This window comes from Cydia splendana, chromosome 7 (assembly GCF_910591565.1).
Source record: "Cydia splendana chromosome 7, ilCydSple1.2, whole genome shotgun sequence".
Classification (NCBI taxonomy): Eukaryota; Metazoa; Arthropoda; class Insecta; order Lepidoptera; family Tortricidae; genus Cydia; species Cydia splendana.
The window spans coordinates 1971464-1986884 of record NC_085966.1 but is presented as its reverse complement, the minus strand read 5'-3'; the positions used below and the strand labels follow the sequence as shown (position 1 = coordinate 1986884).

At 35.5% G+C, this 15421-nt stretch overlaps 2 protein-coding genes across 2 annotated transcripts; one reads left to right on the top strand and one right to left on the bottom strand.

Annotated features, from left to right (window-relative positions):
* On the top strand, nucleotides 1-9653 carry LOC134791991 (filaggrin-2-like). The gene is made up of 8 exons (XM_063763101.1): nucleotides 1-46; nucleotides 2850-3006; nucleotides 4169-4249; nucleotides 5224-5272; nucleotides 6009-6315; nucleotides 7019-7304; nucleotides 7555-8586; nucleotides 8993-9653. The coding sequence occupies exons 2-8, from the start codon at nucleotides 2858-2860 to the stop codon at nucleotides 9183-9185; spliced, it is 2097 nt and encodes a 698-aa protein (XP_063619171.1). The 5' UTR covers nucleotides 1-46; nucleotides 2850-2857; the 3' UTR covers nucleotides 9186-9653.
* Nucleotides 9654-10683: 1030 nt separating this feature from the next.
* On the bottom strand, nucleotides 10684-13128 carry LOC134792040 (fibrillin-1-like). The gene has a single exon (XM_063763162.1). It carries the CDS (start codon nucleotides 13057-13059, stop codon nucleotides 10699-10701), a length of 2361 nt encoding a protein of 786 aa, XP_063619232.1. The 5' UTR covers nucleotides 13060-13128; the 3' UTR covers nucleotides 10684-10698.
* Nucleotides 13129-15421: the final 2293 nt, after the last annotated feature.

Here is a 15421-nt window from a genome sequence, read left to right as displayed (position 1 = left end):
GCACAGTGTACAAGTAAACTTCGTCGAGACAAGTATAGTTACCAAGGTAGGCATTATGTCATACTTATAATCGTATGTTGATGTCATTATATCAATAAAAACAAGTACGGATATGCTAGGAGTTTTGGGTTCTCTTAATAATATGTGTAAAGATTGTTGAATTTTTGTGTCATAGTGCAAATGGTGTGTAAAATTCAATTGAGATTTAGTGTTTAAGGTAAAAGTAATATAATTAATGATAAACTATTAGAGTCCAAAAGTTTAAAGTTCTATTTACAAAGCCTTAAATGATTCAGTATTTAAAAAATACTTAGATACCAGCTACAATAAAAACATTGAATAAATAAAATAATGAAATAATTATTAAAGATAAGTATTCATCCATGAAGTTCTTAACACGTATGGCTTGTAAATATTAAATCGGTAATAGAACTCGTCAAATATAGCAGTAATTGTAGTTAGTACTTACAATGACTGCTATATTTGACAACATAAACTAATTCAGATTAATTAACTCAGTGATATAAGAAATCTTTCATCATATTTGCTTATAAAATGTATTACCTACATACAAGTCAGTTGATGGCGATTTACCTCCCAAGTCCCAAAAGAGTTGTGTTATTTTTTGTTTTGGTTAAGTACTTAATCTAATCACTCAAGCCAAGGCATTCAAAAGTATAATTATAAAATATTATCATTTCACTTTCCCCATTCTGTTATTAAAAATAAATTTGATTAATATAATAACAGTTTTAATTACTTTTATATTATTTTTATTCGGTCGTATGCCGAAAAATTGGTCTGTGCTTCGTCACGTCTCCCGTGAAAATCTAAATGGTGGATTACTTATAGAATATATATTTTTGAAGTAAACTTTTTATGTAAATAGCTTAATATTTGTTTATTTAGACATTACAAACATTATTACAAATTCCAGTTCTATTAGAATTTCGTTTACAATATTTCCCTAACCAACATAGTGCAACATTGTGTTCTGTGTGGTACGGGGTCGAAAGATCCCGTCAAAGAATGAATAATAACAAGTTAATTTAATTGCCACAGTATGAGTGATTTCATTACAGTTATTATTTACTGATCATTAAAATATTCTGCAAGTAAATAAATTGCAATAACACAAAATATTTATATCAACAAGATAAGATTTGTAGGTAGGTACCTACTCCAATGCATAATAACTTGTAAACAAATTATTACATAATAGTAAGTAGGGCAATCCTGGATAATCGATAACATGCAGTTATTCGGTGATAAGTGATAAGATAAGAATCTACTTATAATAACGTGATATACCTACACTTGACGAAAGATCCGGTTAATATAAACAAAAGACTAGTAGGTAACCTAAATATATGTTTTGTAAAATAAGTAAACTAAATCAAAAACTATTATAATTCCACACTCTACATATACTATATAAACAAATAAGAAGTCCCTATCACAGTTATAAACCCTGGCAGGGTTCAATACATAATAATATCGGCATTTAACTAAACATAAGACAAACTCTTTATTTCATTTACGCGAGCGGAGCTGCGGGCCCGTCTAGTACTATATAAATAGGTAAATTTTATCTTTGTCTACTCTTTAGTTTAGGACATTTTAAGAACAATAAAATGTTTTATGAACAGTTCATACAGTTCAACCTTATATTAATATTTAAAATATAATTATGTTAGGTTATGTCAAATATAATAGTTTTTTAGGGTTCCGTACCCAAAGGGTAAAACGAGACCCTATTACTAAGACTTCGCTGTCCGTCCGTCAGTCCGTCCGTCCGTCCGTCCGTCCGTCCGTCTGTCACCAGGCTGTATCTCACGAACCGTGATAGCTAGACAGTTGAAATTTTCACAGATGATGTATTTCTGTTGCCGCTATAACAACAAATACTAAAAACAGAATAAAATAAAGATTTAAATGGGGCTCCCATACAACAAACGTGATTTTTGACCAAAGTTAAACAACGTCGGGAGTGGTCAGTATTTGGATGGGTGACCGTTTTTTTTTGCTTTTTTTTTGTTTTTTTTTTTTTTGCATTATGGTACGGAACCCTTCGTGCGCGAGTCCGACTCGCACTTGCCCGGTTTTTTATTATTCTGGTCCTGCTTGAAAAGGTCTATTTTTATAAATAATTATGATACTAAAATGATATCAACTAGCTCTCATAAATGAATTGATCCGAGACGGGCTGGCTGAGATATAAACGATATAATATTAGGTTAGTATCTTTTTTTTACAAACGTATTTTAGTAAAAAATATTTATACACATATGACTCACGCTAGCGACGTAATAGAATTTTCCTTAACGTAAGTGGTGTAGATTGTCTGTCTTTGGTGTTCTACCTTGACCTACCTTGACTATGAAATGTAGGTAGGTACTTGAGGAAAAAAGAAATTAGGTATTAACATAAAAAGTAAAGTATTTTTGGCAAACATCTTAAAATTATCCAAATGGTTAGTAAGGGAAAACTATAATAAACAGGTAATGACTGCGGATAAATGATTTTGGAGACAAAAAAGTACTTAAGTGGGTACATCAAATTGACAGATTTTTTGATTGCCACTTTTTTACCATGACTGTGGCATAGAATTATATTATAAACTAAACACTCCATTTCCGCAAGAAACCGGCTTCCATTTTTTTCAAATCCTGTTAACCAGCTGAATATGAATATTTTATAGAAATGATTGAAAGTAGTTTTTTTTTCTTTCAGAGGTTCTGGTTCTTAGATACATATGAACGAATTCAGCTATTTACCTTTTAGTTTCTAACTATCCTTCGTTATCCTATTAGGATTAAGTCACTTTTATCTAAAATGTTTTATTTTAGAAATCACCATGTTCACCTTTATATTGGTGAGCGCTCTGCTCACAGTAAGCTTGGCGAATAACCCCAAAGATGACGCCCAGTACATGAACTTAGAAATCAAGAACGTTAAGGGAGGAAGTGGCAGCTACGTTTACAGAGGAGGACAGAATATTGACAGGTAACTGTCATATCTTATCTTTATATCTGATAAATAACCCTAAAGATGACTAGGTACATGAACTTAGAAGTCAAGAACGAAAGGAAGTATGTCTTTATTTTTGACAAGTTTACGCAATTCGCTAAATTGCTTCTAAACAATGGCTAAGGGTGCTATTCTACTTGTCCAATTTCTTTGTCCAATGTGTATTTTGTCCCACGTCACTCATCAATCATAAAGCATAATGAGAGAGTGAGACGCAATGACATTGGACCAACATATTGGACAGATGGAATATCACCCTACGATGTCAACAAAATTCCGCATCTGGTAACCGACCATTATGTATTCACTGCTCATCCTTGATAAATCTGTCTTATTAATAATAAAACAAAGCCATGTCTTAGAATAAGTTAAAAACAAGATATTAAAATTCAGCAAACGTACAAACACATCATGGCCTATTGTGAAAAATTGTTTTTGGGAACCGTAGAAAATCCACATAATTATGTATTGTCGTCGTAAAAAGTGTATGTTTTTATACAAAGATAACAAGTTACCTAAGTATTTAAGATCTTTTCTACGAAAATAGTAACATAGGCTTACAGTATTTTGTACCGTAAATACCAAAATCACTCACCCACCTTTATGGTAGCTCCAAACCTCAGTCCGTGATTAAAGTAGTGATTCATCAAGTCATAACAATCTAGTATCAGAGGTAATTGATCTGAAGGATGCAAATAAAATCGGTTTCATTGTTCTTATCCACAAGGCCAGTCTTTGGGAAAATTATTCTCTTATAGATATTACTATACAAAACCCAAATAGTTCGACACTTTATGAAGGTGAGCAATCTGACTGAGTTAGAGGGGCCCGTGTCTATCTATGTCTCAATGACGTCATTACACAGCAAAATGTTTCACCGAAATTTTAGTTTTGACAATGAAATTTGTGTTTTATACTTTTTTGACACGCTCTTTGCGGTACGGGGTCTATCCGACCCCGTACATGCACACGTATATTGATGAGTTAGGCAAATTGTTGTAGTGATCGGGTCAATTACTGGTATAATGTGTGGTCTGGTCCTTACGTATTAACGAGCAACTTTTGTACCACATTCTAAGCAGATAAATTAACTTTGAATGATATCAATTAAGTTATTTACGTATATGTTTCGTTCCAGGTTTTTTAACCGCACGCAGCACGGCTACGTGCAGGCCACCCAGACCAACCATGAGGTCGGCGTCTGCTACACAGAGGTCCCGTAAGTACAATAATAGATAACAAAATAATATACACATAAAATATTCCTCATCATGTTAGCTAGAAATCCATCACCAGGCTTACAAACGACCGAATCGTTTTTAATGCAACTTTCTATGCCTGTAAAAAATGTAATTATGTAAACAAATTAGGAGTCAATTTTTTTGTAATATGGCCAAAAAAGCATATGAATTTAGGTACAAAAATCTAAAATAAAATATGGGAGTACCTATATTTACCTACCCTATAAGATATAGGTGAAAATCAAAACTCATTAATTACCACCACAAGTTCATAGCCATAGTGAACCGTATTAGTACCATAATAAGGTTGATTTTTGTTTAGTTATTATTTAGTAATTAGTGAGTTTTGGTTGTCACCTCACGATATGGTATGGTGAAGGGTAAAACGATAAGATACCTTGTAGGTATGTAGCATTATGTTCTTAATAGTGAGTACTTAAGATTTCCAGTGCACCCAAGAAAGTATATTTAAAAGCTTATACTTAACATTACTGAAGTGGCAAGCGCTCACGCTCATAGGTTGTGGTGGCTGCTTAACATCAGGCATGTGTTTGTTTGTGTTATAAAAATAGATAAGGAATTAATAAAAGAGGAGAGTATAACGTAAGCATATTTTGTGCCAGGATGTAATTCATAACAATTATGGAACAGTTCATACCTAATTAAAATTCCACACGTTAAACCACAGAATAATTGTTGGACAACGAATTATATCCCGATATGGCGACCGGATGTGTTCGACAGGAAGTCATATACCTATCCACTCCAAAATAACGTGGTTTAATATTATAGGAAAATAACTGGGAATAAGTACTTAGCGATGAATGAGCAAATTAATTTTACTATCATATTGGTATTTTTATTTAGTGAGAATCAAATGAAACGAAATTATGAATAAATTAGATTATAATATACACATGACAAATTTTACATAAATTGATAAATTTTTCAGGACCTCTACACTTGTGCGGGACCCAAAACATATACCGGCTGGTAATGGCGTAAGTATCCGTCTAAATTAAGAGCCAACGGGAGTGGTCATTCCTCCATACAAACGTACTCCTCGTTTTCCTCCGTGGTTTTTGAAGCTAGAGCAATGATTTTTTCAACACAGATTAATATTGTTAATATCTGTGTCGGACTGTTTTGCTTTTTTTGATATTTTTGCTTTTTAAGGCGCTAGAGCCCTTCAAAAATGGCCAAAATGGCCTAATTGACTATGCCGCAATGAGAGGCGTGGCATTGAAAACTGATATCAATTAGCCAAAAAAGCAAAACGGTCCGACACAGATAATTTCATAATCATTTAGATTTCCAAATTTGGTTACGATTGGTTAAGTTTTGGAGGAGGAAACAGAGGAGTACGAAACCTCGATTTTTGAGATTTTTACGCAGGATTTTTCGCCTTGGCCTTATTGCACTACTTTTAGGTGCCGCTTCCGTTAGCGAGACGGGTATATTTACCTAAAATATTTAAAACTCAGCTCCTGTTTCGTCTTAATTACTATCTTGGAAATAAGATATAAGTAGGCATATAATAAGATATAGGGATATAGGATAGGGTTTTAGGTGTATGTTATGCTACTTGGGATCACGAGGATCGTATATTTTTGTTAGTAACATAAGAACTGGCTTGCACTTTTTTCAGAAGCAATGACATATTAATTGAAATTTAAAAGAAACGTTACTATTGTTTTTGGAATGGCCGAAATAAAAATAAAAATCTTAATTTTCCAGTCGCGTCCAGAACTGAGCCGCATCCGCACCTGCTGCCACGGATACATCCGCAACATCCACAACTACCACATCTGCGACCCCGTCTGCACCGTCGAATGCGTCAACGCTCTCTGCACCGCCCCCGAAGTCTGCACGTGCTTCCCTGACCACGTGAGGAATACTGCTGGGTTCTGCGTCGCGACTTGTCCTATTGGATGCCAGAATGGCCATTGCAATGGGCAACAGTGCCTGTGTAAGGAGGGATTCAAGTTGGATGTCAGTGGAAGATTCTGCGTGCCGCATTGCAGGGATAACTGTGGCGGAATTGGTAAGTTACATATTATGGCTTCATAGAATATAAGTAGGAAATAATTGTGCTGGATTCCAGGTAACAATTTGTGCAGTCAAAATAAAGGGATTGAAGTTGAATGTCTCAATAATGCACGAAAAAAAAGTAAATCATAGGATATCCTAAGGTACATACTCGTAACAAGTGCTACGAGTAGGCGGAGAGAATTAAATTAAAAAATGAGTTAGGAACAGTAACTAATTTATTCTCCCGTAACTTCCGCCGCAAGCACACGATTACGTCGCGGTCTAGGCCAGTACTGATTTTGCTCCGAGGATAGTTCCACCACGCACATCTTTAATAATAAGGGGTTTTTGCAGCACCTACTCATTTCATTAACTCTCTGTTGAGCTACCTAAAGGTTGTCTGGAAGAAAATGCTCATTACCACCTTCCGTTTCAAGACCGCCTGTTGTCTGTCTCTATCTTTAAACAAATGTTTTTCCTTAAGTTGTATCTTTTACAGAGGTATGCCAAAAAAGAGCACTAGTATTATATCTATCTCTCTCAATTTTTTCCAAAATGAAGAATTCTGCTGAATTTTGTGTAGCAGAGACTGATTAGGAGTCAGGATAAAAAAATCTCGTTTGGTAATGATTTGTTATGAGGAGCTCTTAAGGATCTTCCATAACATCATGACTTCATGACTTAAGAACAGTCTCACAAAACAATCATCTTTCCAGGAAACTGCACAGCCCCAAACACATGCGAATGCAGGCCCGGCTACTCCTCAACTCCTGACGGCTCTTGCAGGCCTGGTGGCCCGTCATATTCCCAGACACAGCACCCTGGAGCACCTGGTGTTCCTGGGTCACTGCACACAGTTCCTGGGTCACAACAGACCGTTCCTGGGTCACAGCAATCTTTGCCGTGTGGTAGCTGTGTAAATGGTTACTGTGCGGGTACAGAATGCCGCTGCCGTCCAGGATATTTGCTTTACAGGGGAGATTGTAAAGCGCTTTGCAATCCGTAAGTGAATATTTTGTTAATGTAAGGTGGTGGTACTAGTGCTCGACATGCTAATGCCCAATATATGACACCCTGCTGTCACCTCTATTGCAGCACCAGTACCACCACCTTACAAGGTTTCTTATTTAATGACAAAACCTACCTTATCCAGGCTATTTGGTTCATGACAAGTGCCTCTACGTACATCTTGTAAATTATGTCAGTATTTATAACAGAATTTTGATTATATCTACGATTAATTATCTTTCAGGAATTGTGAACTTGGTAAAGATTGCGTTGCACCTAACGTTTGCGCACCGAAAGGACCTGGAGTCAACGCAACACATCCTCATAACAACCTACAGTACCCATACCTCAATCCAACACAAACGCCATACCAAAACCCGACTCAATATCATAATGGTCAATACCCACAAAATCAGAACCAGTACCCTTACCCCGGTCAAAACTCAAACAATCAGCATAACCAACAATATCCCGATTCCGCCAACCACACTGGTCAGCATCAACCAAATCCCATATATGCACCGTACCCTGGTCAACAGAATCAATACCCAGGACAGCAAAACCAATATTACCCAGGCCAGCCAAATCAGTACCCTCAACCATACCCTTCACAACCAAATGGGACTAATACGGGATACCCAACCCAGAACCCGCAGCCAAGCCATCAGCATCTGTATCCTCAACTTCCTTCTAACTATCCCAATAATCCCCAAACCAACCAAGGAAACAACGGAACAGGTCTGAGAACAGATGGCCAGGTCTTTTACCAGAATCGTCCGTATAATCCTTTTGAGAATGCCACCTTTAACTTGCAACAAGGATCAGATCAGACTTCAGGACACGGTCAGAACGCAACGCAAGGACATTATGGTGGAGGACACTATTCTCAAGGCCAATACGGCCAGGAACAAACTAGTCAGGGACAATTTAACCATGGGCAAACCAACCAGGGACAATATAGCCAAGGACAATTTCGCCAAGGACAATTTGAACAAGGGCAACACAGCCAAGGGCAATACAGTCAAGGACAATATGGCCAAGGACAATATAACCAAGGACAATATAGCCAAGGTCAAAATGGTCAAGGTCATTATCAGCAAGGATATTATCCTTATCCTGGACAACAGGGTCTTAATGGTGAAAACCAAGGGCAAATATCAAGTAACGCATTCGGAAATTGCGAACAACCCTGTGTCAATGGAAACTGTGTTGGACAGAATAGATGTGAATGCTTACCAGGATACAATCTGGACCCTGCTGATTCTACTGGCACCAGGTACTTATTTTTATTTTTTATATACTGTTTTCTGTCTTTTCTATTCATATTTTCCTTTGGATGTTTACTATATTTTAATGTAATTTAATATTATTGTTTCAACAAATAAATATTGAAGTAATTTTTCAATAAAAAAAATCTATTATTAGTGCTTTATCATCATTTATCCTATTCTTTATCTTATTTGCTAATTTCAAACTTATTTCAGATAATTCTGCATTCATCCTTTTAATGATGTCTTCTGAAATCAAACATATAGAGATATAAAGAAGTGTCCTTATATTTTTGACCACAGAATTTCTCTTCATCAATTTATTTTTCGTATTAGCATTCACATTATATTTCTCATTTTCATCTCTTACATAGCGAACCTTCGGATTCGTATCAACAATCTCCTCGTTTCCAGGTGCGTTCCCTATTGCCACGGCGGTTGTCTCAACGGTTACTGCGCGTCGCCAAACAATTGCGTCTGCTCAGAGGGCTACCACAAGGACTTCAGTGTCAAGGGGCGATCGGGGTGCGTGAAGCGTTATAGACGGTCGGCTGAACCAGTCAATGTTGCTGATGTTCTTGTATTTGAGATTCCTGATTTAGATTAATGATAAATGTAGGTTTGAACTGACGTTTTTACATTAACGGTGGTGCCATATATTGAGTCAATCTCGAATATTTAAGACGATTTTTTTTGTTTTGATGTTTAATGAATGAATACCTCTATTTAAAAGTCTTACGTTATCGTCACAAATATAATTAAAAAGGATAGGTGCTTAATATTTAGATCTGATTTGAATTTTGCTCTCGTACCTAATCATATGAGTGTAACTACCTATTGTAAGTAAATATGCAGAATGTAAGAATTGGTGTAAACTATTTAAGGATAATTTGTCATTTAGCAAAATTGACACACAACGAATCACTTTATACTCTTTATACACTTACACTTTATACACTACATATATAATTGACTATATAATTTGTACATTTAATAAAAAATATTAAATTCTAATTACAATTTAAGGAGACAGTTTTATGATCATCAACTAATTAATAAAAATATTTTATATAATCACACCGGGTATCATTACTCCACGACTTACACAGATAGGGCTCCTCATATTGGGAAATATATGTAGCCTTGCATCTGGATATGTTCATTCATCCTCTTGACAACTGTTTGTAAAAAAAGTTAATATTAAGTTTAATGCAATTCAATAACAAAATACACGAATTGGCATACATAGGAGAACCAACAGTATCATCATTGTGTTATAATTATAAATTTATGATGAATAGCGTAATGTGTGCTTTTTTAATTCGTATAAAATCTTCCGTTTGCTTTCATAAAACCTTTAATATAAAGAATGGTATATTATGGCTGCCCATGCTCTGAGAGGAGATTATTGTGTAGGTGGAAATTCTATAGCGTAAGTATTGAACAACTGATTTAGCTAGGACCCTAAATGGCGCAACAATCCCGGAGCGTCATGGTATAGTCAAGTGTAAAAATATGGGTGCACACATCATTTCATACTCAAAATTATGTCCCATGACTCTTTTGCCAGCGAATTAAAAACTATGGGACATATTTTTGGGTAAGTTGTAAGCGCCCATATTTTTAGTTTTTACACTTGACTCGAGGCGAGGTCGAAAACAAACGCACTATTTTAATAGAACAGTAAAAAAGTATTAATTATTTGTAAAGTCAGAGAAAGTACGGCACCTTGTAAATATTATTGTCCATCTGCATCCACTTTTATGTAAATTTTCGTAGTATTTTTATTGAAGCAACAATTAGGGATCCAACGATGCCAACTGGTAGAAATATCCAGCCTGATTGCATCCTGAAATAAAATATTCATATCAAAATACACAGTGTAAGGTAAACGGCTAGAGAAGAAAGTGCAAACATTAAAATGGTAATTAAGTTGTAATACGTAATAAAAATAAATTGATTTATTTCTTAAAACGTTATTTACAAATTAGTTAAGTAGCGTCTTTACTCCGTGTCTGTCAATTTGACAAACGTGCTATAACGGAAGCGGCAAAATTAAACGGAGGCATTTTAAATTTTAAGGGGTTAATATTTGCTAAACCCTATATTATCTTTATTACTCACCAATCTTTGCTTTCTTGTTTCTGTTTTTCCATATTTTCATCTACAACTTTCTGAGCACCAGATACTTTTGCAGTTGTCGAATCATTGACGTCATAATAGTTATATTTGGATCCATTGCCACTTACAGAATTTTCTTTATTACTAATTATTCTTATTTCCGTCGTATTAAAAACATCTTCGTGTGTAGACGATATGGGTTCCTTAGAACTCGTTATAGTAGCATCAATTGTACAAATAATACGTTCACATTCGTCACTATTAGCACTACAATCTTTACCGTCGGCAGTAACATGTGTAGCTATCAAAGGTGGATCGCATTCACATTTACCTTGAGCAATACAGTGTCCTTCACAATTTCCACAATCAGGAACACAATTTAACCCTTTATCTTTGTCAACTTTATACCCTTTAAAACATTTACATACATTAGGCGCCACACAGTTTCCGTTTCCACATATGATATCACATTGAGGTATACACGTATTTTTAACATTATCAAATAAGTAACCTTTATTACAATGGCATTTATTTGGCGCTATACAAGAGCCATTTCCGCAATCGTTATGACATATCGGTTTACACATCGGGTTACTGTTTTTGGTAATTATATAACCTGTGTCACATTGACAATGATTAGGTGATACGCAAGAGCCATTGCCACAATCGATATCGCATTGAGTTACGCACATTGGGTTGTGATGTTTATCAAATTTGTAACTATTTTCACACTTGCAGTTATTTGGAGCTATGCAAGTCCCTTTTCCGCATCCTTTATGACATTGTGGTACACACATTGGGTTACTCTTGTTATCAAATTCATATCCTGCATTGCACTTGCATTCATTTGGTGCTATGCAAGTCCCGTTTCCACAATCAGAATAACATTCAGGTACACACATTGGATTACTTTTATTTTCATATTTATATCCTGCGTAACATTCACATTGGTTAGGTGCTATGCAAAACCCATGGCCACATTCAACACCACATTGGGGTACGCATATATTTTTTGCGTCCAATTTAAATCCTACGTGACACTTGCATTCATTCGGTGCAACGCAAGTCCCATTTCGACATTCATTGGTACATTGTGGTACGCACATGGGATCTTTATCTTCATTTAATTTGTATGCTGTATGGCATTTACATTGATTGGGACCCATACAGTACCCATTTCCACATTCGATATCACATTGTGGTACGCACATTGGGTTTTGATTTTTATCAAATTTGTAACCTTTTGCACAATCGCATTCATTAGGCGCTATGCAAGTCCCATTACCACATTCAGTTTTGCAATTAGGAACGCACATTGGGTTACTTTTTTTGTCAAATATATATCCTGTATTGCACTTGCATTCATTAGGTGCTATGCAAGTTCCTTTTCCGCAGTCATTTCTACAATTTGGTACACACATTGAGGTATAAATGTCGTCAAATTTATATCCATCATCACACTTGCAGACATCTGGTGCTATGCAAATTCCATTGCCACATTCAGTTTTACATTGCGGAACGCACATTGGGTTACTTTTGTTATCAAATCCTGTATTACACTTGCATTCGTTTGGCGCAATGCAAGCCCCATAACCACATGCATTATTACATTTTGGTACACACATTGGGCTATGAATGTTGTCTAATTCATATCCAACATCACACTTGCAGACATCTGGTGCTATGCAAGTCCCATTTCCACATTCAGTTTTGCAATCTGGAACGCACATGGGGTTACTTTTGTTGTCAAATGTATATCCTGTATTACACTTGCATACATTTGGTGCTATGCAAGTTCCATAACCACATTCATTATTACATTTTGGTACACACATTTGGCTATTAATGCTGTCAAATTCATATCCAACATCACACTTGCAGACATCTGGTGCTATGCAAGTCCCATTTCCACATTCAGTTTTACAATGCGGAGCGCACATTGGCTTATTTTTGTTAACAAATGTATATCCTGTATTACACTTGCATTCGTTTGACGCAATGCAAGTCCCATATCCACACTTAGGATCACAATAAGGTACACACATTGGGTTGTGGTATTTGTCAAATATGTAACCTTTTGTACAATTGCATTCGTCCGGAGCTACGCAAGTACCTTTGCCACATTGAGTTTTACAATTTGGAACGCACATTGGGCTACTTTTGTTGTCAAATGTATATCCTGTGTCACACTTGCATATATCTGGCTTTATGCAAGTCCCATTACCGCATTCAGTTTTGCAATTTGGAACGCACATGGGGTTACTTTTATTGTCAAATGTATATCCTGTATTACATTTGCATACATTTGGTGCTATGCAAGTTCCATAACCACATTCATTATTACATTTTGGTACACACATTTGGCTATGAATGCTGTCAAATACATATCCAACATCACACTTGCAGACATCTGGTGCTATGCAAGTCCCATTTCCACATTCAGTTTTACAATGCGGAACGCACATTGGCTTATTTTTGTTAACAAATGTATATCCTGTATTACACTTGCATTCGTTTGGCGCAATGCAAGTCCCATATCCACACTTAGGATCACAATGTGGTACACACATTGGGTTATGGTATTTGTCAAATATGTAACCTTTTGTACAATTGCATTCGTCCGGAGCTACGCAAGTACCTTTGCCACATTGAGTTTTACAATTTGGAACGCACATTGGGTTACTTTTGTTGTCAAATGTATATCCTGTGTCACACTTGCATATATCTGGCTCTATGCAAGTCCCATTACCGCAAGGTTGAACACATATGGGGGCGCAGTTCATACTGAAACTATAATTAGCGTTAGTGTGAATAGAACAGAATAGAATAAGTATAAAAATATTCATGACATTGGGCATGGATAAACATGAACAAATAAGGACACTAAATTAGGTGAACAAAAAAAAAGGTACACGATGAAAATGTTTTCCGTTCCGCAATGTTTCCTTGAAACTCTATGACGTAATACACTGACTTAAAAAGTAATACTAGTACTTATAAAGTTTTTGGCTTTGATAAAACATGTTTGTCTGTCAAATAGTGATTTATTGGATAACTTACTCATCCTTGGAACCTGTCCTAATGTACCCTTCGCAGCATACTGGCGTCCCTCTGGAACATATTTTACCATTGAAAACTAAACTTGTATAAATTATTTGACAGATATTTACATGATATTTTTGTACACAAGGAAATAAAGTAAATACCTAATGTAAATTGCTACAAATTATTTATTTCAGGTTCACATATTTTATTCAACAAAAAACATCAAATGAATTTAACAAAAATCTGAAATAAAACTTATCGAAAACCTAAACAAACAAGAAGTAAAAAAAAAATATTTTTTGTAAACAGAAAAGTTGTGGTATGATTAAATCATTGAATTTATGTATTTTAAACAGTATACAAAAAAAAAACTCTTAGTGTACTCACGGTTCCAATTTAGAATTGCAAAGCTTTATCTTGACACCGTTGACTATGCCAAACACCAACACCAAGAAAAAACTCCTTAACCACATTTTACATCACTTTTCTAATCAAATGTACTGGTTATTATTTACTTAAAACGTGCAAAGTTTAAAAAACAAATAGGAAAAAGGCCACACTTGGATCTAAAACAACAAAATTTTGTAAAATAATGGTCCGGGTCCATCACTCCAGTTTTCTATAGAAAGCATCACGTCATCACCGATCACCCTTCATAGAAAACGAAGCCTTGACCCCGACACGGATCGTTCTACTCATCCTTAAAATACAGAGAAAATTGAAAAGAAAGGGAGGACTAAAAATATGAAGTATGAAGGTAGGTAAAGTACTTAAAATTCACAAAACATTATGCTATAAGTATCGTTAAATTAAGGCAAAATATCTTTTAAATAAAATTGGCCCAAAACTATTTCGTAAACTGATCTAATTTATGATGATTATTGATTATACAATTATACGAACTCGAAATGTTGTATACTTTTCGATTTTTCTACACAATCAGTACAAAGGGCCATGCGGGATTATTTTGACCCGTCGGTGCTCAAATCTGTACTAAACTGACAAGAATGTCCTGTAATAACAGGATCATTTGAATATAAAGGATATGATACGTAATTAATTACCTCATCCTTTATATTTAAAAGCCTATAAATAATTAAATGATGTTTGTTACGGAAAACTGGTGTATTTTACCTCCAGAGATACCTAACGTGTAATTTTTTTCAATATTTAAACTTTGTTTAAATTATTTTAAAATAAACGTCCAAGGGACGTTTATTTTGCATCGTTAGCGAATAGTACTCTGTACTGTACGAATATTATGGTCGTTGTCTAGGTACGTGACAGCGTGATAAAACGGTGTCCGTCACTTTCAACCACGCGGTGTTAAAAAGGGACGGGTATTTTATCACGAAGATAAATCCGTCCATAAAGGGGTCCACAGATTACCAGTTCGGCGGACGATATCAGTTTGTCAGTTGTTCGGAACTGTCACCTTTTCCGTTTAACTGACAGGCCAATATCGTCCGGCGAACTGGTAATCTGTGGGTCCCTTAATAGGTACGTACGCCTGCAGACTTATTTATAAAAAAAACTGTCGTCAATAAATAACTAAAAATAGAAATACCCAATTAAAAGTTTTGTGTCCATGAACATATACGTTGACTGTTGATTTAATCTACCTATAGGCCAATTGGAACGTGCTACTGACATCAGAACGATATTTGAATAACATCA

What these genes read in the sequence shown, in the direction of transcription:
- LOC134791991 (XM_063763101.1), top strand. Translation starts at nt 2,858, where the DNA reads ATGTTCACCTTTATATTGGTGAGCGCTCTGCTCACAGTAAGCTTGGCG. An exon ending in GGAGGACAGAATATTGACAG is followed by an intron (nt 3,007 to 4,168) that starts GTAACTGTCATA and finishes GTTTCGTTCCAG; the next exon opens with GTTTTTTAACCGCACGCAGC. An exon ending in TGTAAAGCGCTTTGCAATCC is followed by an intron (nt 7,305 to 7,554) that starts GTAAGTGAATAT and finishes ATTATCTTTCAG; the next exon opens with GAATTGTGAACTTGGTAAAG.
- LOC134792040 (XM_063763162.1), bottom strand. Translation starts at nt 13,059, where the DNA reads ATGTGTGTACCAAAATGTAATAATGAATGTGGTTATGGAACTTGCATA.